This window comes from Dermacentor variabilis, chromosome 8 (genome assembly GCF_050947875.1).
Source record: "Dermacentor variabilis isolate Ectoservices chromosome 8, ASM5094787v1, whole genome shotgun sequence".
NCBI classification, from domain to species: domain Eukaryota; kingdom Metazoa; phylum Arthropoda; class Arachnida; order Ixodida; family Ixodidae; genus Dermacentor; species Dermacentor variabilis.
In genome coordinates this window covers 7525001-7551747 of record NC_134575.1, presented here as the reverse complement: position 1 = coordinate 7551747, position 26747 = coordinate 7525001, and the positions used below count along the sequence as shown (strand labels likewise).

The following is a 26747-nucleotide window of genomic DNA, read 5'->3' as shown; positions in this document are numbered from 1 at the left end:
TTACATCTGTTTCGATAAACTGGAAGCTTGGAAGAGTTGTTTATTCAAGTTCGACATGTCCGCACAGCGCAAAAGACGAGGACAGAAGGACGCAACACAGGCACCGACTTCATCTAGTTAAGTCAGCGCCTGTGTTGTGTCCTTAACTTCGTCCTCGTTTTCTGAGCTGTGCGGACATGTCGATACATGTGTTTTAATGAAAACGGACTCAATAAAGACAACCCGTGGTAGATATCGCAATTCTGTCACATCATATGAGAGAGAGAAAGCACGGACACGAAAGGCAAGGAGGTCAACCAGAAGTGCACCCGGTTTGCTACCCTACACGGGGGGGGGCGAGGGGAATAGAGGAAAACAGGGAGAGAGTGAGCACTGAGTACGTGTGGGAAGGAAACTATACACAGGGACACTACAAACGGTCGCTTACGCCGGTGCACTGCAAGTATTGTACTAGTGCACGAATTGCTTTTCGTGCCAGTGGCGGGTGTGGCCACGGTCCGAGTATTTTTGACTCGGTGAACGGTCTTGAGTCCAGTCGGTGTAAAGTTGCCCGCAGAGAGAGGCGTCGTACATCGTGGCGATGGCAGGTACACAATAGGTGCTCGATGGTTTCCTCGCGCCCACAGGAGTCGCACATCGGGCTCTCGGCCATTCCCAAACGATAGGAGTATGCGTTCGTGAACGCTACTCCCAGCCACAAGCGGCACAGCAAGGTTGTTTCGCCGAGGGAAATGCTCGCAAGGCAATTTGGAAGGTGTAGGCTAATTTACCAAATGTTACTAATTACCTTTGTAATTAAACACTAATGCACAAGACCGATTTTCGGTATTGAAGCTGAGCAGGAATTAAGTAATAATAATTGAGCATCAATGCAGCGACGACAGTTTCGACAGACACGCGTCATCAAATATGTGACAAAATACACTGGCATCCAATTTAACATTTATAGGCACCGCGGAAAATATTTCAGGTTATGTCGAAAATATATCTAAAACAATTTGACTTAACTTCTAAATTTCGGGTTAATATGCGAAAATGCGCTAGTTTGTAGTCGGACTTTGTAATGTTTCCCGTTTTGCGAGGAATCTAAGTACGTTACGACATATAGTGGTTATTATGCGTATAGGAAAAACAATCAACAGTAGGTGTGCTTCTGTGCGCGTAAATATGGTAAACGAACCTGGGCCTCGATCACGTGTACAGCCACGTACAGCGGTAAATATGGAATTGCACAGTACCGCGTTTGGCAGATTGTATTACGTCTACTACCCGCTGCACTACGTAATCTATCGCGAGATAAGGACAGAGGTCTGAATAATCACTTCCATCGAAACAAACTCGTATCTCTCGATGCGGCAATCAGACGCTATTACGAAGGCTGCCTTAAAAGTTGCCAAAAGTAATCAATACCGCAAAATAAAACGGCGTTGAGCGAGTGGATTAACAAAAAATAAAAGACGATATCTACAAACAGCAGCCTTGGTCGGCTCGATCTTGAACAGAGTATTTGTGCGCCCGAAGATAAATATGAACACTGCGCGAAACAATACGTAATTAGAGGCAATTACGGGATTGAATCGCCGTGCGTTCAGTGACCTCCGGCCGAATGACGGGAACAGCGAGGGAACACATCAGCGTTCGCCGAGATATCGGCCAGGGCGCCTGACATCAGTGATGTACGACTCCGGAGTGACGCGTCCGCACAGCTAATCGCGTAATTGTGTCGACGGAACGCGCTTTTAAATCTGCCCAGCTTGAGTCACACATATATACAACCCGCGCATGCGTCTGAGAAAACCGCGCCAGCCTTCTGTTATGGGGTTGAACGCCCCGGAACCGCACAGTGGGTAATGAGGGACGCCGTAGACGATGGTTCAGGTTTAATATATATATATATATATATATATATATATATATATATATAATGTGCTCCTAAATATACACACGAGCATTTTTGTATTTGGCCCCCTCCGAAATGCAGTCGCCGCGGCCAGGAATCGAACCTGCGACCTCGTGCTCAAGCTGCAGAAGCAGGGTGTATGATGTGTGATGATGTATGATGTGCCTATAATCAGTGATGAATGGCGCACGGGACAATTCCAACACGTCTTGCAACGACCGCCAACAAGAGCACTGTGCAGCCAAGTGCAGCACATTCCAGTCGTGTATTGATTACACAACGACGCAATTTTAAAGAAAACATAGCGCGCAGAGGCTCCGTAGCGTTATTTTAGTTGAAGTGACACGTCCGAGGCAGCACGCCACATTCGCAGCACATCGCACTCTTGATAAGCAGAACCGGAAACGTTCGCAGCCCTTCTAGCGTGGACTGCTTCTCAGATGCTGACGCTTGAAGAGCGGCCTGCGTTAGACGCTTAGATCCTGAGCTTTATAAGCATTATAAGCCGGAACAGCACTGACGGGTGAAACTAAGAGGCCGGCATGGGCGCCGATCACGATTCACTGTTTCCACAACCAACCAAACGACGACTCGGCTTTTCCTCCGGACAAGATTATCAGACGCTCCCCCGCGTCCGGTCAAGGCGGCGCAGCTTTTGTTTGACAGCTGCAGGCGTGCACGCGCCGCGACGGGTGAATGGAAAGGAGAAAAGTCAGAGGAGAGTAAGGTAAATGAGAGCTTGCCTACTCCACGCCCTGTGCCTAAGTTTAAAAAAAAGAAGAAAAAAAAAGAAAGAAAGGCGGTCGGCGGGCCGACATTTAAGACGTTTTTATTTATTTTTTAATGAAAGAGGGCAGCATAGGTGTGATCGTCTCAGATGTACCGGGGTAGGTGGTTCAGGCTACGGCGACCGGATGGCGACGGTGAGTCAACAGACGCGGCGGCCCCCGACGTGCGACACGGGAGACCCACCCCCGAAAAATGCGGCGGCCAGCAGCGCGATGGCCTCTCACGCCAACCAGCCGAACAAAGCCGCCGGCGCTGCTGCAAGTGCACTCACCTTTGCGTAGCAGGCTTCTTCCAGCCGAGCGCGAACCTTTCGTGTCCCGCGGTCTTGGCACCGGTCGAGGCAGGCCGCGCACACTGGGCACACTGCGCTTCTTGTTGCACTGTCGCCCGAGGATTTGTCAACGACGACGAGAGCGAAGACCCAGCGGAACGCTCGACAACACAGCGCAGGCCTGACCGCACCGATGCCTGCCGCTCGTCTCGCCGATGATGCCCGCCTCCCCAAACCAGACGACAGGGCCAGCCGCCACACCACCTCCTCTCTCTTTTCCTACTCGCCAGCTCTCTCTCTCATGCTTCTCTTTTCCTCCGCTTAAATCAACGCCTCCTCGCCACGCTCTTATCCCTCTTTCCACACGCGCTCGGAGACAACGGCCGCCCACGCTGAACAGGTCACGTGGTATGTCGCGACCAATCGAAGTTTGCGACTGGCTGTCGTGGCTCAAGACGGTTTCGGTTTGGCGTATCCCTTCGAAATTCGCCACAGTGCCAGCCGAAGTTATGGGAGTTAAGTAAGCAAAAGTAACCATAATAAGGGCGATCACAATGTTCAGGAACTTGAGATTGCTCGGTGGTCTGAGTTTCCAGAGCTACATAACTGAAGAGCTCCGCAAATATGAAGCAATGCATGACTTTGAAGCCAGCTATACGGTTTAAGTGTTCGTCTATTGGTATACTTTTGGGATGTTGCTATGAGATAACTGCCAATATACAATGCCAAAGGTCATACAACAATAGAGGACAGCGCTTCCTAGCTTACGCCATATTCGCGCGGAAGAATTACAGCTTGAGGCGATGAAATGGTAACAGTCAAATTGACGCAACAAAGCACAAGTCGGGAGCTGGGATCATTAAAACGCCGCACCGGATTGAGGGACTGACCCGACAGTAAGACGAAAGCAATGTGAACACATTATATTTCTTCGGCCTTTCCGTAGTAAGAACACCGCTTTGTTTTGTTTTCATTCTGGGCATTCTCTCCGCTACGGTATGGCTAATCGTGTGGTGGCCGATCAGATGGCTCTTTTATTGTTTAGTAATACGGTTCACCTATGCAACACGGTGCCGGCCCCGTTCAGCGTATGCTGGAGACTACTAACGCTATGCTAGCGCTAGCTTAGCTGGTGTGACCACATGATCAGATCAAAGAGTGCAAAGCGAATCAAACGGAACAGTATGATTGTGCCGCTAGGACTTTGAAGCAGAACAATTGCATTCGCTGTTAAAGGCTCACTTTTCACAAATCCAAACCGTCCAAGCTGCTTAAGCGACTTCAGAGCCAGATCAAAAATTCTCGCCCTACACCACCGGGCGCCATCTAGAGGTAACGAAACGAACTCACCAGACCAAGTTGTGCTCTCTGCTGTGTAGATGTCCCTTCTCTCTCAACTTTGATCTGGACAGCTTTTTAGTTCTAAGAAAACGTAACCATGCTCACGGTTAGAAAGAGACTGTATTTTTGGTTAAAAGAACTACTGTAAAAGAGCAGTTTACTCATTTTTTAGTGAAGAGATCTGTTCAATTTTTTGCATTTTTATAATAAACTTACACAGAACAGCGGTTAATTCTGCGCACGAAGGTGCCTTGAAATTTTCCAGCTATATAAGTACAGAGCAGATGACGCTGTTGGGAATGATGCAGACTTTGTGAACGAGCGTGGCAATGAAGTTCCGTGTTTCACCTGACTCCCCGTTGAACTTTTGCCACTGCCATTGAACATGTCGCCATATGATATTGCAGTGAATGTGGTGTTTCATACCTGCCACGTCAGTCCTTTGGCTTGCGTCGAGCTGAATCGTGATGCTATATGACAAGCAGGAAGCGGTGTGCAGAAATTGCAGCGAATTCTCTATTGTGGCCCTTGGCCACTACCTGCATTAATTAACGTTAATGTGTGTTAACTATCCTGCACACTCAGACATCAGAAAAGGCTAGTGTCGCTACAGCTTTTGATATCGCATTACTTCACACTGGCGACCGCTTTTTTGAGACCCTCTCAGTTGGCTCGGTTAAAAACTTATTTTGGTTACCTGGTTACAAGTAACAATCGTGTGCGGCGATTACTAGCGATTGTAGTGCATATATACGTGACGGTTACTTAAAAAATAATTAAATCATTGCTCATTTTCCTGAGCCACAGCAACGTCAGACACAGCTCTAGGAAGGCTCCCAGTGGGGTTACTCGGGGCTCGTACTGTAACTGTGTCCTTGACCGTGGCTCCTTTCCACTCTCAATAGACTTCACCACAATATTTTGTGTATGCTTCGCCGCATGACAGGGCTGTATTGCGGCGAAGCTGACTTAAACACTTATCATTATGCATCATTTGCGACGCGCGCACTACTCAACGCAAGTCTCAATTTGAAACGAACTGAAGTCAGTAAGGCCCACTGTGCTTAGGCCTACACCACCTACAGACAAACGGATTGGATTTAAATATAACGTCGGCTATACATAGCTACCTAGTGTATAATGAAACTTACGACTATGCTGCGTGGCACGTTTTCTTTTTTCAGCGAAGCTGTATATGGCTAGGGTTCCATGTATTTTTCGTGCACGTCAACAAAAACTGTCATCATCAATGACTCATACTCCAGCACGCAAGCAAAAAAATGCAGTGGCTTATAGCCCCGTAAGGCAAAGGCTGCAAGCACTCAACACAGTGAAGCGAACAGTGCTTACTTACATTCTTTCTGATCAGGCGTACAACATAAGGAACAGCATGTCTAAAACTGTCATCATCAATGGCTAATACCCCCTTAAGCAAGCAAAAAGTGCAATGGCTCATAGCCCCGTAATGTTCATAACTACAAAATACATTTGTCGTCTTGACTCGCAAGAGCACAATACCAGCGTCTATGCGGATGGATGTCTGTGCCGTACAAAGGAAAGCTGGAATTGTGATATCCACTGTACCTATATCTCCAGGCGCACCCAAATGTGACATCGAGAAGTTCATGACCCCGCACTTGGCTTGGGTTAGCCGTGATGGGGACATTTCAAAACCAAGGAAGAAATGGTTCACTCATTTTGTGCTATAAAAGTTTGCCTTGAAATGCCACACCAATCCAAGTCACTCAACTACTGAACAACGGTCGTGTATAGATTTAATTTTGACCAAGATTCTGTTTAAGGGTGTAAACGAGCCAATTAGTGTACATCACAGTAATCACAAAGCAATGATCACTGCCATTACCAAATGATGAAAATAAGTACACCTACCCTTGTCTAACCCTGTGTGACGTGCTACAGCTTCGCTGGTCATCCACGTTCACAGAGCGGAATGGCTCCTCTGTTTCTTCTTTTTTTATTGCGGTAGCGTCCGGGAAGATTTTAGGGAGATTTATGGCTGTGCCCGTACACAGAGGGGAAAAGAAAGGAGAGTGAGGGAAGAAGGCACTATCAATGCGAGGACGTGTGCCTGTCCATCACATGTCACCCCTAAAATCGGTTTTTGAAGACAGTCGACTAAATGAACCGTGGGCCCACAACGCTTTGTGAGCCTGGGACGCGTGGGGCCATGATACTATAGGAGTTGCCGAGCTTACCAACTGATCAGACAGAAATTTGTAGGTGTGCGCTCCGATGGCCGGACGATCAGTTCGCTAAGCCACATACCGCAATTTCTACATGAGGAGAGTCTTCAAGATTATAGTTAAATACACATTTGTTCCACAGGACAAACTGGGGAAAAATAGAAGAGGGAAGGGGGGGCGAGTGAAGGGATTCGATTTTCTGTGTTCTATCCAGCCGAACTCCGTTTCCGCAGCTTGTACCACATAGCACGGAGTTTGGGTACACGCCCACACCTTTTCACCCGCGATTGGTCTTTTGTGTCGAGGTGCGTGCAGCGACCGTTCGCTGCTCACGAAGGCTCGAATGACAGGAGAGAGAGAGAGAGAGAGAGAGAGAGAGAGAGAGAGAGAGAGAGAGAGCTGCTGTTCATCCTCGTTCGGCGACTTGGCACAACAGGCTGCTGCCGCTGCCGTCAAAAGACACGGCTCGTGAGGAACGACATGGTTTGCGCATCTGGGGCCGCGACTATATTGCCAGCTGTGCCGTGCCACAGCCGCAATCACCCGAATATAACGACACCTCGTTTCTTTCGTTACTTCAGGCTCTTCGATAGCTTCGTCTGCATTGAACTCCTTCTGCCGTGACACAACAAAAGATTTTGAAGTATCTCGGAACCGTGGAATGGCAAGCTCACTCTCGCGCCACACGTAAGGAGGCTTGCCTGGAAAGTTGCGCGAGAAGCTGTCGACCAAGAGGCGCAATTTATTAGAAAATGTACTTATTAAGAAACCCATGCATTCACTCAAAGACCATTATAGCGAGGGGGGGGGGGGGGGGTACACGTATTTACACATTTGTACATGTAAAGAGAAAACACAGTGTGACACAAGCGAAACAAGGCTTTATAAGCAGATACACAAAAGACTTGCCCAAAATAGACTTGCCTGGCACGCACCATCCTCTGTAGTGAACACTGTCAATGTCCAAGCAGACGTGCCAATATTAAGATTAAACTCGCCACATAATATAGTACTATATATTATAGGAACAGCGTATGCTGCCTTGCGCCAGAAGCCCATACGTTCCTGTGCTTTATGCATGGCTTCCGTCTATTTATTATTATACGTAGCGCTGCTCATTATGTAGCTGTTTATCCAGGTATTCTTTGTTGTTCTCATTTTTTTATCCCATAACTTTTTCGTCGTAGTTTCACATTTGTGTCCTTTTTGTTTCTCTCTGCCAAAGCACCAAAGTCTCAATGCTGTTCCTGGGCGCGTCAAATAAATTGTTGATGATTGATTGATTGATTGATTGATAGATTGATTGATTGATAATAACTAAATCATGTTAAACATAAACGAATGCCACACTCATAGGAAAGAAAATGGACGAAGAAGATAGAAAAAAAAAAGAAAGATTAAAGCAAACCACAACACATTACACCACAGACAGAGTACGAGCATCACAGACGAGAGTCTAGTCCCGTGGTTCTCTAAAACTCTAGTAGTGCTTTCTGAGCCTAGTATCGACTTGAAGCACGACCTTTCGCAAGCCAAAAATCCTGTAATAACCATACGTCGTTTTCCAAGTATTCTTTTTTTCTTTCACACAGGTGTCAATTTGCGGCGGGTTTATTCCCCAAACAAGCTCAGTATGAAATTACACGGTTTGTCTCAGCCGCGGCGCGTCTTGCGCTCCGTGCGTGCTGTTGGTTGCGAACGAGTAGCCTGCTTGGCGTCTGCGTTAAAGCGAAGCAGACGCTCGCGGACTTTGCTGACCGTGGCTGTTGCTGCTGCTCTCTTGCCGTGCGCGTCACGTGAGCACAAGGCCACGCGCGCGAAAGTTTTCATATGGCCACACGCGTTGAAATGAAGCGGGCGAATAGCAGTAGAGCTTACAACGCGTCCTTCGCGTCGTACTTCTCTCTGCGAGCACCTCTCACCACCGTCCTAATTGCCACGACAAAAACACGAAACATTGCCTTCGTCCTCCTTAATTGTGACATCACTGCGTCCAAGTCTGTGCATTCGCATGAACTGTTGTTTACACGTTGCCATCACTAGCGCAGCCAGGGAGTGGGGCGTAGGCTGACCGGGTTCTAGACTCCCCCCCCCCCCCCCCTACACACACACACACACACCCCGCGCACACCCGCCGACCCCTAAACCTTTTCGGCCAGCGCCATGCTCGGTGTTATGCCTGGTACGTCCCTTATGGACAAAGGCGCATATACTTCGAACGCCCGCCCCTTACAAGTACAAGATGGCACAGGCGCCTTCAGGCAGACCAAGTGCCTGCTCAAGGTAATAGCTGTATTATTGTGAACTAAGCGTGGGAAACTTAACAGAGAATAATGGGCACCTTCGCAGCCACCCCCAATCCTCGCAAAAAAGAAAAAAGAAAAAAGAAAACAAAACAAAAAAATCCTCGCTATGCGCCTGGTTGGCATGACTTGTTAACGGTGCAGTCCATTAACACAAAGATTGCATGGTACTAAAGTTGCATGAGATTACACTTTGCGTACGGTGACAATAAAAACACTTGTGCGCATTGCATGTAGATTTATACCATTTAATTAACGGCTTTACGACAGCTTCGCTTCACACTGGTCCTGCATATGTATGATTATCTTCCTTTTTTTTTTTTGAAGCAGTTTCCATGTGCATAAGTGAGCCACAGTACACCGTACTGACATTGTTTCCAACGTGCATTTGATACTTTTTTTCAGAGAAGCTGTTAGCTTATAGTTCGTCGGGATTTCTCATGACGTGCATTTATATCAGTCACGTTTAAGTTATCTATCCTATTGCTGAGTCTTCAGATTTGGCTGCAACATTTTTTTTTCTTTTTCCTTGAGTGCGAGTCATGTGCAGTAATAAATAAACTGCAGGCATTAGCGACATATATAGTCGGATGGCAGGCACATATCTTTCGTTCATACGCAAAGAAAAAGAAATCAGGGAGGATGCGCATCTTTAAAGAGAGGCGAAGGTATTCCTCGTGGGCGGTCGCGTCCATGTTCTCATCGATGGCTGGTTGTTCTGTATCGGCTATTTCGTGGACAACAATCCATGTTAGACTGTCCAAGGGTATGGAGAGACCGAACCGGAAGTGGAGCGCTGACAAAGTTGCGCTCAACAAGAGCCTATGGACTGTCGGGTCTGACACCTTTAGGAGTTGCATTTGGAAAATGAACCAACTCAGTTATGATTGATTGATCGACCGATCGTCAGTCGATCGATTGATCAAATGACTGAATTGCTGACTGATCGATCGCTCGATCCACCGACCGACCGACTGTCTTAATGAGTGAGTGAGTGAGTGAGTGAGTGAGTGAGTGAGTGAGTGAGTGAGTGAGTGAGTGAGTGAGTGATTGAGTTACCTACCTACTGACAGAACGACTGACTGGCTGACTGAATGCCTGAGTTAGCTGGATAAGACGAAATTTTTGCACAGTATAGCTGGCCCTCAAAGAATTTCTTGCTGAGAGAAAACTAAAGCGAGACTGACATGGAGGGAAGGAACGTATGCCGTGCTTTAACGTGAACGTGCGGTGTGTATGCGTACCTTCCAGGGCATAGGACGCATTTTGTTCTGATCGGTGAACGTACGTGCGCGTAAAAACGGTGAGCACACGATTAAGGCACAACGTCTTTTGCATTTGGTGTCTTTTTCTTTACTTTTTCAACTATATACGATTACTGAACACGTAATTTATATATCTTTTTGTGCTCGCCTGAGAGCTGTCACCACAAGCTGCTATAGTGTGCAGAAAATCACGCAGCGTTGTTTGGTGATTTTTTGCCGTTAGCAACAGATGCATTCAAAGAATCTGTGTGGACAAAGACGGAATGACTAGCTACTGAGCACATGGTACCGACCAAGACGTGAAATCTTGCAAGATTGTTCCTGCCGCATGCATGCCTCTTGTATTCGGGCAGAAGCGGTGCATATGAAATCGCTGCTACTGCTTCCCCTTCGAATGCCAATGACACAAGTGTCTCGACCTTCGCAGAACACTGCGGTACTTGTGTTCGCCCGCATTGTGGTCCCAGACGCACGAACAGCAGACGACGCAGTTGTTTTCATAGCCGCAGCCGGAGCCGGATTGAAGGCCGCATCGATCCGCACATCAGGACACTGCGAGATGGGCCGTGGGAGTGAAGGGGAACGGGGAGCGGCGAAGGGGTGCTTGGCTGGCGACGAGCAGGGTATAAGGGCCGTGCCGGCCTGCGTCGGTCGACGGAGGGCGCGCACTACGGGGCCTCCGAGAACAGCCGCGGTCGAAGAGAAGAAAAAAAAAAAAAATAGGGACCCTGTCTCGGCAAAGATGGCCGCCGCCTCCGTCTCCGATGGCGGCGCGGGATTGCGGGTTGTCGGCAACGGTCAGGACAAGCAGACCCGTGGGTCGGCGGGATACTTGCTGGAAGACCCCGACGCAGACGACATCATACACAAGGTAGGCCTAGTGTTTAGCAGACAACGCGGATAGTCGCATCAGTGAAAGCAACCGTGCCGCATGTCTGACGTTTGCAGGTGCGGTTCGTTCACCCCATGTCTGGTTTCTGGGTTACTGGGCTGTCGGCGTGTTAACGCGTCTCGCGGTCTCAGTTCTACGCTTTGGGCTGAGGTCTTACTTGAAACGTGTTGAAGAGGGTCGCTGATACGTTTGAGCTGAAGAAAGGGCCGCCTTTATTTGGTTCCATCTTGAAGACACTATCGCATCTTCCCACGACGGAAATATGGCCGGGGACCCAATTATTTAAGCTGACAGCTGACGGGCGAAACATTGTGTCCTGGAGGGCTGCGAACACTGTGAAGGAAGGCGGCGGTTTTTCTTCCAAGCTCCACGCTCGCAGCTGCATGAGGAATCCCGCGGAGCATTCGTTTTCTTTCGACGTCCGATCGCAGTATCACGCCCACTTCTTCGTACGATAAGCAATGACTTAGTTTTGTAGCCTTATCCAAAGCGCTCGAATTCATTTCTCATATGGAATTTGCTTTCTGCTCCAGAAGCGCCTTCATTTTGACGCGACCTGCCAACCTGCTCAATAGTAACGCTATTGCACGTGTCTGATCACAAGCTCTTGTATAGAAGGCTTTCACGCAGTGTTGCGAGTCGTTCAGCTCAGGCATATGCTGCGTGTGTAGTAGCGACATCTGGTACAGGTTTCCCTGCACTGCGCAGTGCTAAGAGAAAGAAATATAGCTTTTAAAGCAACGTTTTTCTAATGCCCGAACTGCACAAGCGTCAACGCTCTATTATAGATAGCCTTTGATATGGGGAATTTGTTCCTTCCGGCAAGATGGCTTAAATATTGACTTCGTGCCACGACGCCAGGAAAACCTACTTATATTCATATAGATGTATATGCTCGCTTATAAGTGATCATATATATATATATATATATATATATATATATATATATATATATATATATATATATATATATATATATATATATATATATATATATGTGTGTGTGTGTGTGTGTGTGTGTGTGTGTGTGTGTGTGTGTGTGTGTGTGTGTGTGTGTGTGTGTGTGTGCGCGCGCGCGCGCTCATGACGGCATGATTCACCGATGAGCTGCTGCTGCTCATTTGTTTTGGCTGACGAGTCCACTGATGTTAACAGTAGCTTCGTTTACGCGAATTCTATGCGAGTGGATCAAGTCGGAAGTCGATTTTTTACCAGTATTGTGGCGCAGCAGCATGAACACGAACGACAGGAGCGACACGGACAGGCGTCTGTTCGTGTCACTGGTAAAAAATACACGGAGCGACTAGCCCAACATCGTTTTTTGTTGGGCTCATCAGATGTTGGGGAGGGGGGGGGGGAACTGACCCAAGCCGATCCGGCCTCATTTACGTGCATCCGTGGACGACTGAAACCCTCACCGGAACTAGGGTTGGCCGAAACTGACCTCGACGTTCGCTCGGTTCATCTATACACGAACCAGACTACCGCAGTTGGAGCCAACAAGCCACCTCAGTCCGATTTTTTATCGGGTTCGGGTAAACGTAGCCAGTGAGCGGCAAGAGCATCCTCGCGAGACCAGAGCTGGCCCTCTCTATCCGCCGCCGGGGATGGCCATCGAGCGGCCCGCAATTACCCGGGCCCGACCCCCGAAAATAGCGCTGTCGCGTGCAACGCGACTCCGCCGCGCCGATTGTGTCGAGGAACGCTTGCGTGCACCCTTTCACGTCTGCTCTGGTTTATTTATTGCCCCCCCCCCCCCCCCCCTTCGTAACGCCCTTGCCGGAGATCGCTTCAGATCTCGCTTACGCGATGCAGGACCTACTTGAGTAGATGCAAACGTCGATCTTTACACAATAAAATATAAAATAGTATCAGAGTGCAGCATCGGAACTCTCTGTTTTCTGGTAGCTTGAAGCGGCCACCAGGTGCGAGGGAAGAAAAAGAAAGGATGACACGGACTTTAACGCCGTGTGTCAGCTCCAATGCAATAGCCATGACATTCACGTGACTGGGGCGGTGTGACTTCGCGCAAAGCTCCTGTCATACAACCGAAAAGTGTTTACATAAGCAATGCTCAAGAGTGGTCTTCATTTGACTACCACTGTTCAAGTAAAGTTGCATCCAGTTTAGACGCCTCAATGACAGTATAAGGCAGTCGGTTTCCTTGATAAAAGAAGACAAAAATTTGTGCATTCCTCACTGTGTACCAGCAAGTGAAGAACACGCTCGAGCACAGCTGCAGAGACTCGGGGGATGCGCGAGCGCCTGAGTGGCGAGTGCCCGGTGCAGCATCTCACACAGAATTGGTTTCTTGCTTATTCAGTCGGATAAGTGCGTGAAAATGTCCCAGGATCGCTCGGCGTAACGTACGTTAGCACGTTCGTTTATTGCCCGACGGATTCGTGGCTGTGTTCGCGTATCCTTCTGTAGTACATTTCTCAGTATTCTCTCCCCCAGAGAAACGCCACTTTGGTTTACCCCCCAGCCTCGTCTTCTCTTTTCTTCTGTCTTTCTAGTTACAGTACTTTAAGTGCGGCTGCTACAGTGATTGCTGTTACCCTTTAGCGCTTACTAATATGTAACATAATAGTTTACAGGACGGTGAATTGTATACAGTACCGTGTGGGCCCCCCCAGCAACATGTGTATGTTGTATGACGCTCGAGGTCGACAACTCTTAAGTGGCAAGGACGAATTTCAACTAGGAACCCTTGAGCGTCGTCTTAGTCTTCAATAGTACCGCATGAAGAGCGGTACTTCGATAGAAAATGCAAACAGACGGACGGAGGCAACGTCTCGTGGCTCCGGCTCTGCGCGTATACGCAGCTGCATCGAGCCTGGATACTTGCCGCTACCAGCGCGTAATGACTGATCACTGTTCTCGTTGACAAGCGACCGTTCCTCTTTCTTTTCTTATTTATTTTTATCGGACACCTCAAAGAGTGGCAGGTGCGTAGAACCAACCACTGTCGTGCAGACGATCCTGGTTGGCGACAGCGGAGTGGGCAAGACATCGTTGCTGGTGCAGTTCGACCAGGGCAAGTTCCAGACGGGCTCCTTCTCTGCCACCGTCGGCATTGGCTTCACGGTGAGGCTCCTGCTCTTCCCGACTGCGGTTGCACACTCGGTGGCATTCAACACCACGCGCACGCGCACTAAAGAAATAAAATAAAAAAGAAATCTGGGTGAGGTCGTAAGAAAGTGTCAGACATTGCTGTAATTAAGCCGAATAGGGAATGGCGTATGCGATTCTTTCTATTCCTCCTCATCCTTCGTCATTCTTCTGAGCAGTTCTCACGGTAAACACTGGAATTGTCTTAATCGGCTAGACCGGAACGGTGGATGATAAAGTCGGAATGGAATAGGGCGAAGACAATTGTTACATTACACCGGCCTGACAGGCTGAGAGTTGAAATACCGGTTACGTATCGGACCATCATTCAAGGGAAAAAACAATTGGATGTGTTGTCATGTGGGATTTTCGTGTAATTCTAGTAAAATAGGTGCCAAAATCCATTAATGAAAGCGAAGAATGAATAGCGTGTTGTTGTGCCCATAGGCGCGAAAACTTTAGCTGAATTCGGGGATCTTAAATTTCAACCCAGGCCACAATTTAAGATGCGCAAGAATTTATATAAAAAAAAAGAGGGGGGAGGGAAGAAGAAAACATTGCAAAAGATGGTTCCTAAAGAAACCGTCGTGCATTCACTGAAAGTCAATACCTGCTCACCATAAGGGCCAAAATCACTTGCAGAGGGCGGAATTATCTACCTTTCTAGCGCAGCTCATTTGAGCTCGACTACATTCTTCTACACAGTTGCTTTGCCTACATATTTGTAAGGGTAACTGTATGCTTTAATTGGCAGATATGTACATATCTGCATAGTCTTCGATGTCTTACGATTTGTTTGCCTCATGGTGCAAGTAGTGTTTTCGCACGCTTTCTTATACGGGTGTCACACGGTGCACTTTCGATCGGGACCGAGTCTGATTGGGATCAAATTTCTCGAACGCGGTTGGCTCCATCCCGCACCTTGCACAAACGAGCCAGTCGGCATTAAAGCACACTAACTAACCGCTTTGATGTCCATCCTCCCATACACGCGCGGATTCAGTGGATACCTAATCACTCGAAGATCAGAAGTACTCAAACGGCACACGCCACGACCCGCGTAAGTCTGCTGGGCCGTCGCCCATGGTGGCCAGAATCACTGAACGGATTACTTGCTCTGGCACGTCCCGACCGGCGCGCAATATTAGACGAGATGGGCGCCAACCGCCGAGTGTATCATAATCGACCCCAACCCATAACGCGACGCTGGGCAGTCAAGTGAGGCGTGCACAAACACACTATATCGACCCTTAAATTCAACAACAAGGTAAGTACGGGTCTCCCATGTGCGTGGCGTGGGATGGCTTCCCTGATAACTCCCACGTTCTGCGGGGGTTTTCCAGGTGGCCACTCAGCCATGCGCTTTAGTCATCTGCCTACCACGCGCTGACCTGCGACCCCGAAGGAGTGGCTGGCCGACTCCCCCCCAGACATCATGAGGGCCCTGCTTGAACACCTTAAAATTTCAAGGTCACGCTTTATTTAGTGGACACGAACTGGGGAACGTGCAAATAAGGTTGTTCTCCTTCTCTGAGCCTATCGCGATCGATACTTTCGATGCCGATCGGGCTCGATGCGAAGAGCACCGTGGGACTGGGATATGAGATACCCAAAAACAAAGCTACACGCATGTTCCTCGCACGTGCGCAGTGAATTCGCTGAGCCCCTCAAGCTGCTGTCTTTACTTGTCTGAAGTATCCTTATTCTGTTCACGCATGGCACCCGGCCGAAAAAATGAACAGTGACCAGTAGAGTGCACTTGTAACCCTTCGTCTCGTCTGCAAGTATTTATACTACATGCGTTGCAGGCTTTCTCGTGCCGCCCAGCAAGATATCTTGTACACTGATGGTCATTTGTGAGATCAGATACGAGAAGTAAACGTTGCATCGAGAGAACCAGTCACACCTGACCCGCTAATGCTTGCAGGTCGCACCGTTTTCCTTTCTAATATAAGCAAACAAAAATTAAAGAGCTAAATATTGCATTCGCATATCTTTTGCCGTATCCGAATTTTTCGGAGGATGTACTTAACTTATTGCGTAGATTTTTCTCTCACCTTGTGGCCTGGCCATGGAGGAGGGAGCATCACCATTAGGTCGCTGTATCGTAGAATGAAGAACGAAGCTGCATGTCAAATTTTGGCGCGCAAACGTTGCTGCCTTGCGCGCTTGACTGGTTGCGCCACCTATCGTCAGAAACTCGGAACTTTGGTTCACTAACGGCACGCAACGCGCCGCCGTGCTCGCGCTAGCTTTCTGCTACGCGCTTTCGCGTCGCGTCGCGTGGTGGCGGCCAACGTTCCTTCTTCAGCTGCTTCAGCTGGCGGCGAGCCTCACGGTTTCTCTTTTTGTTTAATGACGCTAACTGCCCCAACGTGTCGCCGTGGTTGCTTAGCTCACTGAGCGTCTGCTCGTGGCAGGGTCGGCAGCGGCGCTCCTCCCACGCAGACACAGACGACGCGCGGAAATCATGGCGTCTGCTACACTTTTGCTGGCCTCGCTCCGCTTTTTGTGAGAAATTTTCTCCTGTGATTGTGCTCGGAGCGCGAACGGTGCGGTGTTTGTCGGCCCAGTCGACGCGTAAGCGCTTGTCGTGGAGGGGCGTGCGCGACAAAGTTCGCGATGTCGAATCCTGCGTCGCCCGTGTCGCGGACTTCGACGGCGCCAAGCTCCGGTCGCGCGTCGCCGGCCCCGGCGCCCATGCCCGCCTCCTGCCCCGTCGCCAACGGAAACGGACCCGCGTTGCGCCGTGCCATGCTTCGCCATTCGTCCATCAGCAGCGTGGAATTCTACGACGTCGCGTTCAAGGTGAGTTGACCGTCTGCACGCTTCACCCTAGCGCCGCGGCCGTGCCTGTCCTCTCGTGTTTGGCCGCTTTGGTGACCGCTGTGACGTATGCACTGTTCAGTGAAGGGTCGACACTCGTCGCTTATCGATCGACACTGTTTTATAAATCGCCATCCTGTCGTGGGGAGTCAATGGGCAGCGCGGCTGACCGTATGGAACGTTCTTGCGATAGCCGCGCACAGCTGCATGCACGAAACAGGTCAACAGTCAACGACACTGGGGAAAGCATGAGAGGTCGACATAGTCCTCTTGAACGGTGACATTCATGTTACATTTTTATCTTCATGAAGGGAACGAACTAAGAAAAAAGAGAAAAAGATACGCGCTGTGGGAATCGGTGGACGCCAAGCTTCTTTGATGTAGGTGCTCGTGTTGATGTCAAATGTGTCAGACGTACGTGATGTTGTGTGCACATGCTATGTTATGTCATGTAGGTGCCATGTTCAGTTACGTAGATGCTATGCCGATGTAACCCATTCGTTGACATTGCTTCTGTTAAGCAGTACGTACACGAGAAGAAATTTTGACTTCGTTCTTTAAATGAATGATCGTCATTGCCTCACATTCGATGAACAATCGCACTTATCAATCGAGACAACGGTAAGCGTCCTTAGGGTCCGACTTAACTATACGAACTTTTCCTCTCCGCACCTCAACTGCGTGAGAGAACCCCCGCTACTTCTACTTGGCGAGATACCGACGTCCTATATATCTGGAGAAAGAGCTGGGTCCACATGCTATACCTGAGCGATCTGTAATGCGACTGTGTTAACGGAATCGACCCGCATTACAAATGATATTAAATCTCTCATGAGGATAGTTATTGTGCACTGGTGTTGTGATCTGCCCACTAAGTCACCACTCTTGATTACACTAGTATCTCCGGGATCGGTCCCTTTGTGATTACACCCATCTTCGTAATTTGCGAAATTTAAACCGTCTCCGGCATCGGCTCAGTTTGCTTTGCGACACGCACGAAGACACCAAACCCGGGGAACGTAGGCAAATATAGCTTTGCCTTAAAATATAAAGAATAGATTCCCAGGAGGCGCCTCTACGGGGGTCCGAACTCAGAACCTCGATATATGTCGCGTGCGTCGCGCTGTACGCGTAAGCGATTTACAGCACAGTGCGCATCACACTTGTCCAGAGTGCTCGACCGGCCGATTTCGTCGCGACCTTTCGCGAAACGAAGCATAGGCCGACGCCACAATCGCACCACGCATTGTCATGCCGCATGGTTGGTTCATGCGTCATAGAGCAGAGCTCGAGCCCTGTGTGTGCAGCCACCGCTTTAGCTTGGCAGCTGCGGATGTTAGCGCAGCCGGCCACTCGGCCACTCTAGACGAGCATGATTCTCACTGTTACCACCATGCGACCCATACGCCAGTTGCCTGATGCCGCGTCGCCCGATTTGTTCGGAGTTTAGGCACTATGCTTTCGAACACTGAAATGCTGTGCGCACTTTCGTAGGACGAGCGAAGACGTAAAATCAAATCGACGAAAAAAAAAAAAAAGAAACAGATTTTGCAAACGAAGCACATAAGTGCAGTCACGTTTTACAGATATAATTCGGCTAGCTTATGATCTTTGAGTTATCGCTACTTGTCCCTACTTTTTAACGGCTGTGGCACCATAATTGTACGTGAAGCACATAAGCCTTCGGTATACTACATTTTTTCTTTCCTTCTGATCAAATCGCAACTGCCAAGATATTTTTTTCAACATTCACGGTTATTCACAGCTGCCCAGTTTCTTTCGAGGTGTCGTTGACCGCGCCCGAGTTTCTTCCCGTTCTTGCGCCGTGCGCAGCAGCCTGTCTATATATAATGACATGCACAGCAGGAACGACATTGGAACGCGTATATTCCTAAAGGGCGTCACTGGGTTTTTCAGGGCAGACATCCTCAGAGCCTACGTATGTCAAATAATCAGCTATTGCAGACGCCGTTGAAAGTCAGAGCTTTCGAGCTCCAAGGCACACACATGATCTGGACTGGGCGGAGAAAGCCAAGCAGGTCCAGGGTCGTACTTGAGCCCAATCTTTCAGCCACGTCCCCCTTTACCCTTCCCCCTTTCAATGAAGTTTATCACCACCACCACCATGATCTGGTATCTGCTGGAAAGATGTGTGGCACATTAAGTGCTCTCTCTCTCTCTCTCTCTCTCTCTCTCTCTCTCTCTCTCTCTCTCTCTCCAGAGCCTCTATTCAATAGCGAGTCGAGTACTGTCTATCCGATTCAGTCTTCGAATCGAATAGTCAATATAGTTTCCGACTATTTTTCAAATAATTTTCGGATGTTTCAAGCCGTCAACTGTGCACTGGCGAAAAAGTACGATAAATTCCATGTCTCAATCACCCCTATTTGGGCCAGCTGACACCATCATATGTCTCCAAATCGCCTAATTTCACCATGAAAAAAAAAACACACACACAAAGAACTGAAACGAGACTCAAACTCGAGATCACGCTGGAAGGGAAAATTATTCCTGAGAGGTTCAATAGTAAGAGTGTTGGGGATGCGGCTGCAATCGAATGTCAGATGTTTCCACACTTTAACCACAATCAGAAAAACAACGCAACAAGTTAACCGGATGATAGCCCGTGTGGCTAATAATCGGACAGGGATGGGAGAACAAGACAACCTCAGATTGGTGAAAAGCGCCTGGTCATTAGCAGACTAATGTACTAACTACCTTACCGTGCCATGAATAGAGAGGAAGAAGAAAAGGCTGATCAAATAATAAGGATGGCATATAAGACAGCCCTGAGGCTGCCACGCAACACTTCAACTGAGAAACTTGTAGCCCTCGGCCTCCACACTACATTTCATGAGCTGGCTGATGCCGAACTCATAGCGCAGAGGAGTCGATTGGCGCAAACAACAGCCGGAAGAGCTCTTCAAAGAGTCGGCCTTGGAAAATGCATACAAGTGCACCAAAAGACCAAGGGGCTACCCTGCGAGTTCAGAGATTTGTATGGCGTATCACCAATGCCACAAAACATGGATCCGACATTTCACGCAGGAAGGAGAAAGGCTAGAGCAGAATACATAGACAAAACAACAAAGTACTTGGACACTGCAAAATTCACGGATGCTTCACCGCATCGGGATAACGCAAAGAATATGGTGGCAGTTGTCGTAAACCGTGAAAGCAAAATCACGGCCTGTGCATCGGTTTCTCAAGCAACCATTATATAAGCCGAAGAGATAGCCATCGCCTTAGCTATAGGAGAAGGCATACAGCGCAACGCTCCACTGACAATAATCACAGATTCTCAGGAGCTACCAGAGGGACAAATCGGCGCGAAAGCACACCGGATGCTTATACCGAAATCAACAGGGAACTCAACGTCAGGTATACATGGGCCCCGGGACGCGAGGTGTAACTTCATGCAGATGAGTAGGCTCGAGGTTTCGCTAATTGCCGAGCTGCCTATGACAACACCGTGGAGGACCCGACACCCATCGATCCAAGTTATAAAGCAGTCTTGAAATACTACAGGGAATTGAGGAGACTCTACCCGGCACCGCATAGGAACCTTTCAGCCGTGGACTCTGCGACGTTACGCAGGCTCCAAACGGACACATATACAAACCTCCATAAATTGCACATATACTACACTACAGCATACAAAGACGTATGCCCGCAGCGTGGGAGCACACCCACACCACATCACATGGGAATGCACGGCTCACACCGCAGAAGAGGATAACACGAGAGTGAGGTGGCGGGGCATCGCTAACCAGCTCTGCCCTCGGGGACCAGCGCAGGCTGGTCGGGAGGGCAGAAAGGATGGCGAGTGCCAGCGGCGCCTTGTAATGGGGGCCCGGCCGCACGGCGTCACCCCGTTTTAAGGTCAACGAAGTCCTTTCTAATATAAATAACGTTTCGTTCTTCTTCTTCATACCGCCCAGTTCTCTGCCGTCCTCGGCTGCGCATCCCTTTCCTTGGCACCCATTCTGTAACTCTGATAGACCACCGGTTATCTGCATGCCCTACGCGTTACGTGGCCTGTCCAGTTTGATTTTTTTCTGCCGCTTAATATAAACTAGAATGTCAACTGTGCCACCACTTGATCTTTAGGAGTCTTGCTTATTCGGTGTAAGCCATCGCTAGTATGATTTAAATGATCGATAACAAGTCTTCTGCGGTGTTGCATTATACCGCCTTCTCTGATATCGAAAATACGTTCAAGCCACACCGTTAGCACATAGGAACCAAACTCTCTCCAAGAATCCATTCGCCGCCCACATTATCCGTTGTTCAAATGCCGGCCGTCATTTTCGACGAGAAGGTGATGGCGGGAAATGTTGATCATCTTATCGGTTTCGTGTTATCGCCGCTCTATCTTCAGGTTGCTTGCACTCGTAAATTCGTAAGGACGTAGCGTGCACTGAATATGAACAGAATGTTTGTTTCCATTGTAGCTGCCATCTGATCTTTGTATTATATTTCTTAGAAAGGGGAAAAATAACGTTCTGTGTTCAAATAAATATTCGAAGCCATCGTTTCTTTGTCCCCTGATCTTCGATTCCAATGAACTCGTCCATTGGCTTTGCATTTCGGTATGTTGAGTCGGATCGTGCTGAGATGGGTGTCTTCGAGAAGCAATCTTAACTGGAACAAGGTGGTGTCAGCGAAGCCATGCAGACACTCTTCGTTTTGGCGATTCGCGCATCTGATAAACTTGCCTCCATGCCTCGCCTCCGCCAACACCCCGCAGAAAATATTTGCAGAATATTTGTTCTTCGCGACCGAAAGACAGACCACATTGCCAAGCGATGTACGTCCTTGGTGAGAACTCGTAGAAAGTGGGCGTCATATTGGGTATATAGTTGTGTGACATTTGACAGCAAGAAGCTGGGCCACTGTACACAGATTCGTTTAGAGAAGTTCCAAGCAATATTTAAAACAGACCCGTCTGCCGAAGCATATCCATAGGCCAACCGGGTGCAGTTAACTTTTAACCGTGACTATAGTACTTGCTCTCTAAATGTGCAGAGTTTTGACTTTTGTGTGTTGCCTATTTAAAAAAAAGGATTGGCAGATCCCACGCGTATGTGGTAATCGGTGATAAACGATGCCTTTGTCGAGGTTTACTGAAATGTCCTCACTTCATTTCTCCTCTCTTCATTTCTTTGCAGCTCAGCGCTTCTCGCCCAGTGCACGCACTAGTTCGATTTTTTATTTGCACAGCTGCTCTTTCTGCACACTCGGCAGCTTCTTTCTTTCTTACACACACATACATATCATTGTACAAGATACGCACAATGTGTATGGTCCCATAGCCAGTGGCTATTACGGGGCCCATTTCGAAATGTACGTAAGAGAAACCGTTATAACATAACGCTAGTAATGGAGTTTAGTACTATGGCGAGTCTGTTCAAACTCTGCTCTGCAGCTGGACGCTTCGCCTCACTCGGTGCACACGTGCAGTTTATTCTCCCTTCCTTCTCGACCCTCGGCGGCTGCTCTTCTTGCCTACTTCACTCCTTGCCTTTTGTTCTATCTATTATTCTGTCACCCAGCGCCACATTCCCATGCTGGGTCCATCGTTGTTCACATACTGGCTGGAATGGCTCAGCGAAGTAGAGGCATGCTGCCGGTGGGTGGCGGGACCCCATAGTTTGTCGGTGTGCTTAGGAGTGACCCAAGTTGTCTGTTCAGGAAGGATATCCAGTGGCAAATACTCGGTGGCCCATGCTGTGGTAGAATTGGCAAGACAGCAGCAGCCAGCAACAGAAAAGTGAGGGGAAACGGCAAAGAAAGCTTCTCTTCAAGAGAGAGACGGCCATGCCCATATATGGGCATGCCCATGCACACCGACCAGGCCATATATGCCCTGGTCGCTGTAGATCCGAAGCTTCGTATAAAATGGCCTAGCGGGACTTCGAGTAAATAGGTAGCGCTAAATTGGGTCTAACTAGTGTGACCGTGAGTGCATGCAGAGAGAGAGAATAATTTATTTAAATGGCGCCTCTAGGCCTATGAGGAGAAGTGGTTAAAGGAAATGAAGCAAAATACGAATCAATATGGAAACTTCGCACGCGAAGCCCCATAGCGAGTTTAGCTAGCGTCTCTTTGACGCTGTCCCGTGGTCGGACCCAGTCTTCAAACGGCGGCACCTCCTTAGGCCGGTACACATCCCGGAATGTCTTTAGTCCCTCACGCTCACGCACGATCGTAATGAACATTTGAAGTTGCCTCCGTTGACAATGCACATTTCGCTTGCGGAGGTGATTGCATGCGGTCGGGGTCATTGCGCTGTCGCCGTCCTGCCATAAGGCTATGTTGTCCGTCATGGCGTTTGTCCTGGCGTTGCTTTGCGCATTTGACGATAACTTAGCGGTTTCAACTCTTACGTAACCTGGACGTACGTAAGTGCGTGCACTTTAGACTATCGTGTCTTTATCGCACGCTATGAACGGCCGACTATAGACAGTTTTAGTTTAGCGTACGCAACTATAGCGTAGGCTATTCGCTATTATATAGCGTACGCTAAGCAGCGCACGTTTTCTACAATTTTAGTTGGCCGACGATATCTTTGGATCTCTGAGGCCATGTGCCGTCGTTGCGACTATTTCGCGCCTGTAGCGATAGGTGGCGCTGACATCTCGAACGTTTCTTTCGTTAGGCTTCGAGTCGTTCGAAACGAGAAGCGATCTCTAAAACACCACGAAGTTATCCATATTACTGTGTCGTCGAAGCGGGCTGAGACTAAGCGAAAGCCGTTTACACAGTCATTTGCTACGAACGAAGCGCATTTTACAAAAGCAACGCCAAATTCAATTCGAAGCGGGCAGCCGGGACCGCCGCCATGTTTCCCGCAAACTCCGCAAACCACGCAAAAACGTTAACGCTAACTCGTTTGCGTTGCGTACGCCCGCTATACCCGCTATTTCGTTTAGCGTTCAGCGCATGCGCAGTGACGACCCGCTATTTTTTAACGTACGCAATGGAATAGCGTACGCTATACTAAAGCTGTCTTATGTAGCCCAGCTAGGCTAACGTACTGCTTGGATATCCAGGCGGCTGTACTGTGAGGGCCGTGTAGACACACACACACACACACACACACACACACACACACATACATGTATATATATATATATATATATATATATATATATATATATATATATATATATATATATATATATATATATATATGAACGAGAAGAAAGGGGGTTTACCGAGGTGCCCGATTTTTATTAATCAAATCACGAGAAGTCAAGTCAACAAAGAGATCAAGGACAACATAGGGGAAATTACTTGTACTTACTAATGAAATTAAAGAAATGATAAATTAATTGGAATGAAAGTGGATGAAAAAACAACTTGCCGCGGGTGGAGAACGATCCGACGTCTTCGCATTACGCATGCGATGCTCTAACCAATTGAGCTACCGCGGCGCCGTTTCCCAATCCACTTTCTTGGGTATTTATGTTTTACAACTACAACTAACCTTGGGAGTGTTAGCCAGCGCCGCCACTCACATTTATCATTTCTTTAATTCAGTGAGTAAGTACAAGTAATTTCGCCTATGTTGTGCTTGGCGTCTTTGTTGGCTTCTCATGATAGGACACATACAGGGTGTTTCAGCGAACACATTCAGAAATCTTTAAAAGTTGCCTGTGGCAGATAGCTCAATTCTAGTTTATGAGCCCGTCTACTCGAAGCGGCGGACACTACTTGCACAAAAAATCAAAGTGCGAAATTGAATAATTAACAATAATTCACTAATTAACTTTTAATCTAATTATCTTATGACCGATATTGCAATTATAAATTGTAGCAGTGAACTTCGAAAGGCGGATCCACTTGGAAAGACTTCTCAGGACGACACCGGTTTCGAGATATAAATTCCCGAAGTTTGTGGAGAAATGCATGCACGTTCCAGTTACTTGTGTGCTTCAGTGCATAAATGGCGTTTTGTTAAGGAAATAACTGGAACGCCAATGCATTTCTTCAAAGTTCGGTAATTTATATCTCGAAACTGGTGTCATCTTGATAGTTCATTCCAATGTGGATCCGCCTTGCGATCTCCACAGCTATAATTAGTAAATTGCAATATGGGCCATAATGTAATTAGTTAAACACTTAATTAGTGAATTTTATTAATTAGCCAATTTCGCATCTCAATTGTCTGTGCAAGTATTGTCCGCCGGTTCGAGTAGACAAGCTCATGAACTAGTATCGTAATATCTGCCACAGGCAACTTTTAAAGATTTTATAAAGTGTTCGCTGTAACATCCTGCGTGTATATATCGTTTGCGATGTTGTCACTGGCTCCCGTATCACACAAACTCCGCGGTATACGTTAGCGTCGCGTTGCTGCTCGCTTCGCTGCAGCCGTCCGGGCCCTTCGTTTCGGAGTCCACCGCTTGTCCCTCGCCCCACTTTCTCATTGTTCCACGCGCAGCGACGCAACAGGTGCAGAGACGACTTGCGAGCAGCTGTCACCGCTACGCGGCTCCGAGGAGCACTGCACAGAACAAAAGCGGCGCCCTTTGTCGTCCACTCGCGGGCCACCGCGGAAGGGAGTCGCAGCTCGGAGTCGGTCAACGCCACTGGCCGCGCAGCTGGCCGCTTGCGACGTCACTCCTCCTCAGAGCCTGCACGAGAGAGAGAGAGAGAGAGAGAGAGAGAGAGAGAGAGAGGGGGAGGCAAGGGGTCGCGATGGCGCAGTACTCGATGCAGCGGTGTCGCCCGAGGAAAGAGACGAGCGCGTGGTGCACGCGAACCAAATGCCAAGCCTCGCTGAACGGCTCTCATCTTCACCCTGCATGTACTGCTTATTGCATGGAATAGCGCTCATGAAAAGACGCTGTAACGGCTGTAAAGCGGGCTTGTCCGTTGCCAGAGCGTGCGTTCATGTTCGCAGCGCAATATTGAAGACGCGTGCGCTAAGAAACGAAATAGACGGGACGAGCGCGGGAGATCAACCGATTTCATTGCGCTTTCTACAAATATATGCGCAGGCAACATTCTGCACGAGTGAGGGTGAAAATGTCCGTATTGATCAGCATCCAGAATAGGAACCTTCGATGACTCACAAACGAATCTCTACAAATAAAAACAAGTAAAAGAAGAGAGAAAAGAAAATTTTCACTGAGGGCGTGTAAGCTTTCATTCAAGTACTGCAATTATTTCTGTGGCAGTGCTATACGCATGGTGCGCGCACCCATTTATCGTTGTTTCTGCTTCTACAAACCGAGGAACCAAAGGACACGCGATAGCGCATGTGTCGTTTTCTTCTTCGATCAACCCTCCTTTGAGTCCGCCACTGCTGTGGCGTAAATTGGCCAAGCCTGCGTGCGGGACGTACGCGTAACCTGTACACCCCTCAATTACTGTAGGCGGGAATTTAGCGTTCCGAAATACTTTTACGGCAATTGTACGCGAAAAGAATAGCGCGTCCGTAGTGTAGTGCGTCGGGCTTCGCGTTCTGCGCTGCGATGTCAAGAGCCATGGTTTTGGTTCGCGCTATGTGCCCGCTCGCCGGACGTTAAGTGAGATGTGTTAATGAGACTGCTTTATAAAGAAAAAAATGACTGAAGACGAGTTGGTTAATCATTCTTAAGTTTGTGCGCCAAATTTACGAAAAAGAAGACACACTGAAGCGTACACAGGCACTGGACACCAAACTCAAACTCTGGATTATCATTTATTTTTGTGTAGTTGCTGTATTCTCGGGAACGTGTCCGTGCGCATGAAATTGTGGCCACGTGTATTGTGGCCACGTGGATGCTTCAGTGTTTCCTTTTTCTTTCTTCCTTTCTTTTTTCGTTTGGGCCTGAATTTGAGAACTTTCTTAG

General features: G+C 48.4%; 2 protein-coding genes across 5 annotated transcripts in view; one reads left to right on the top strand and one right to left on the bottom strand.

The window, feature by feature from the left end:
- The window catches only part of sn (fascin domain-containing protein singed), a 59792-nt gene extending 56697 nt beyond the window's left edge, over positions 1–3095 (bottom strand). Inside the window, exon 1 of the mRNA XM_075701035.1 lies at positions 2961–3095. The gene's annotated coding sequence lies outside the window, so the exon portion shown is untranslated. The remainder of the gene's footprint in view (positions 1–2960) is intronic.
- Positions 3096–10676: 7581 nt separating this feature from the next.
- LOC142589564 (ras-related protein Rab-37-like) overlaps positions 10677–26747 on the top strand; it is a 137002-nt gene continuing 120931 nt past the window's right edge. The window contains exons 1-2 of one of the 4 annotated variants that reach the window (XM_075701025.1): positions 10677–10944; positions 13942–14052. In XM_075701025.1, coding sequence (XP_075557140.1) covers positions 10816–10944; positions 13942–14052 — 240 coding nt within the window. In that variant the 5' untranslated portion in view covers positions 10677–10815. Of the gene's footprint in view, positions 10945–13941; positions 14053–16396; positions 16885–26747 lie in introns of those variants that run through there. The other 3 variants (XM_075701028.1, XM_075701027.1, XM_075701026.1) reach the window with 3 other exon arrangements.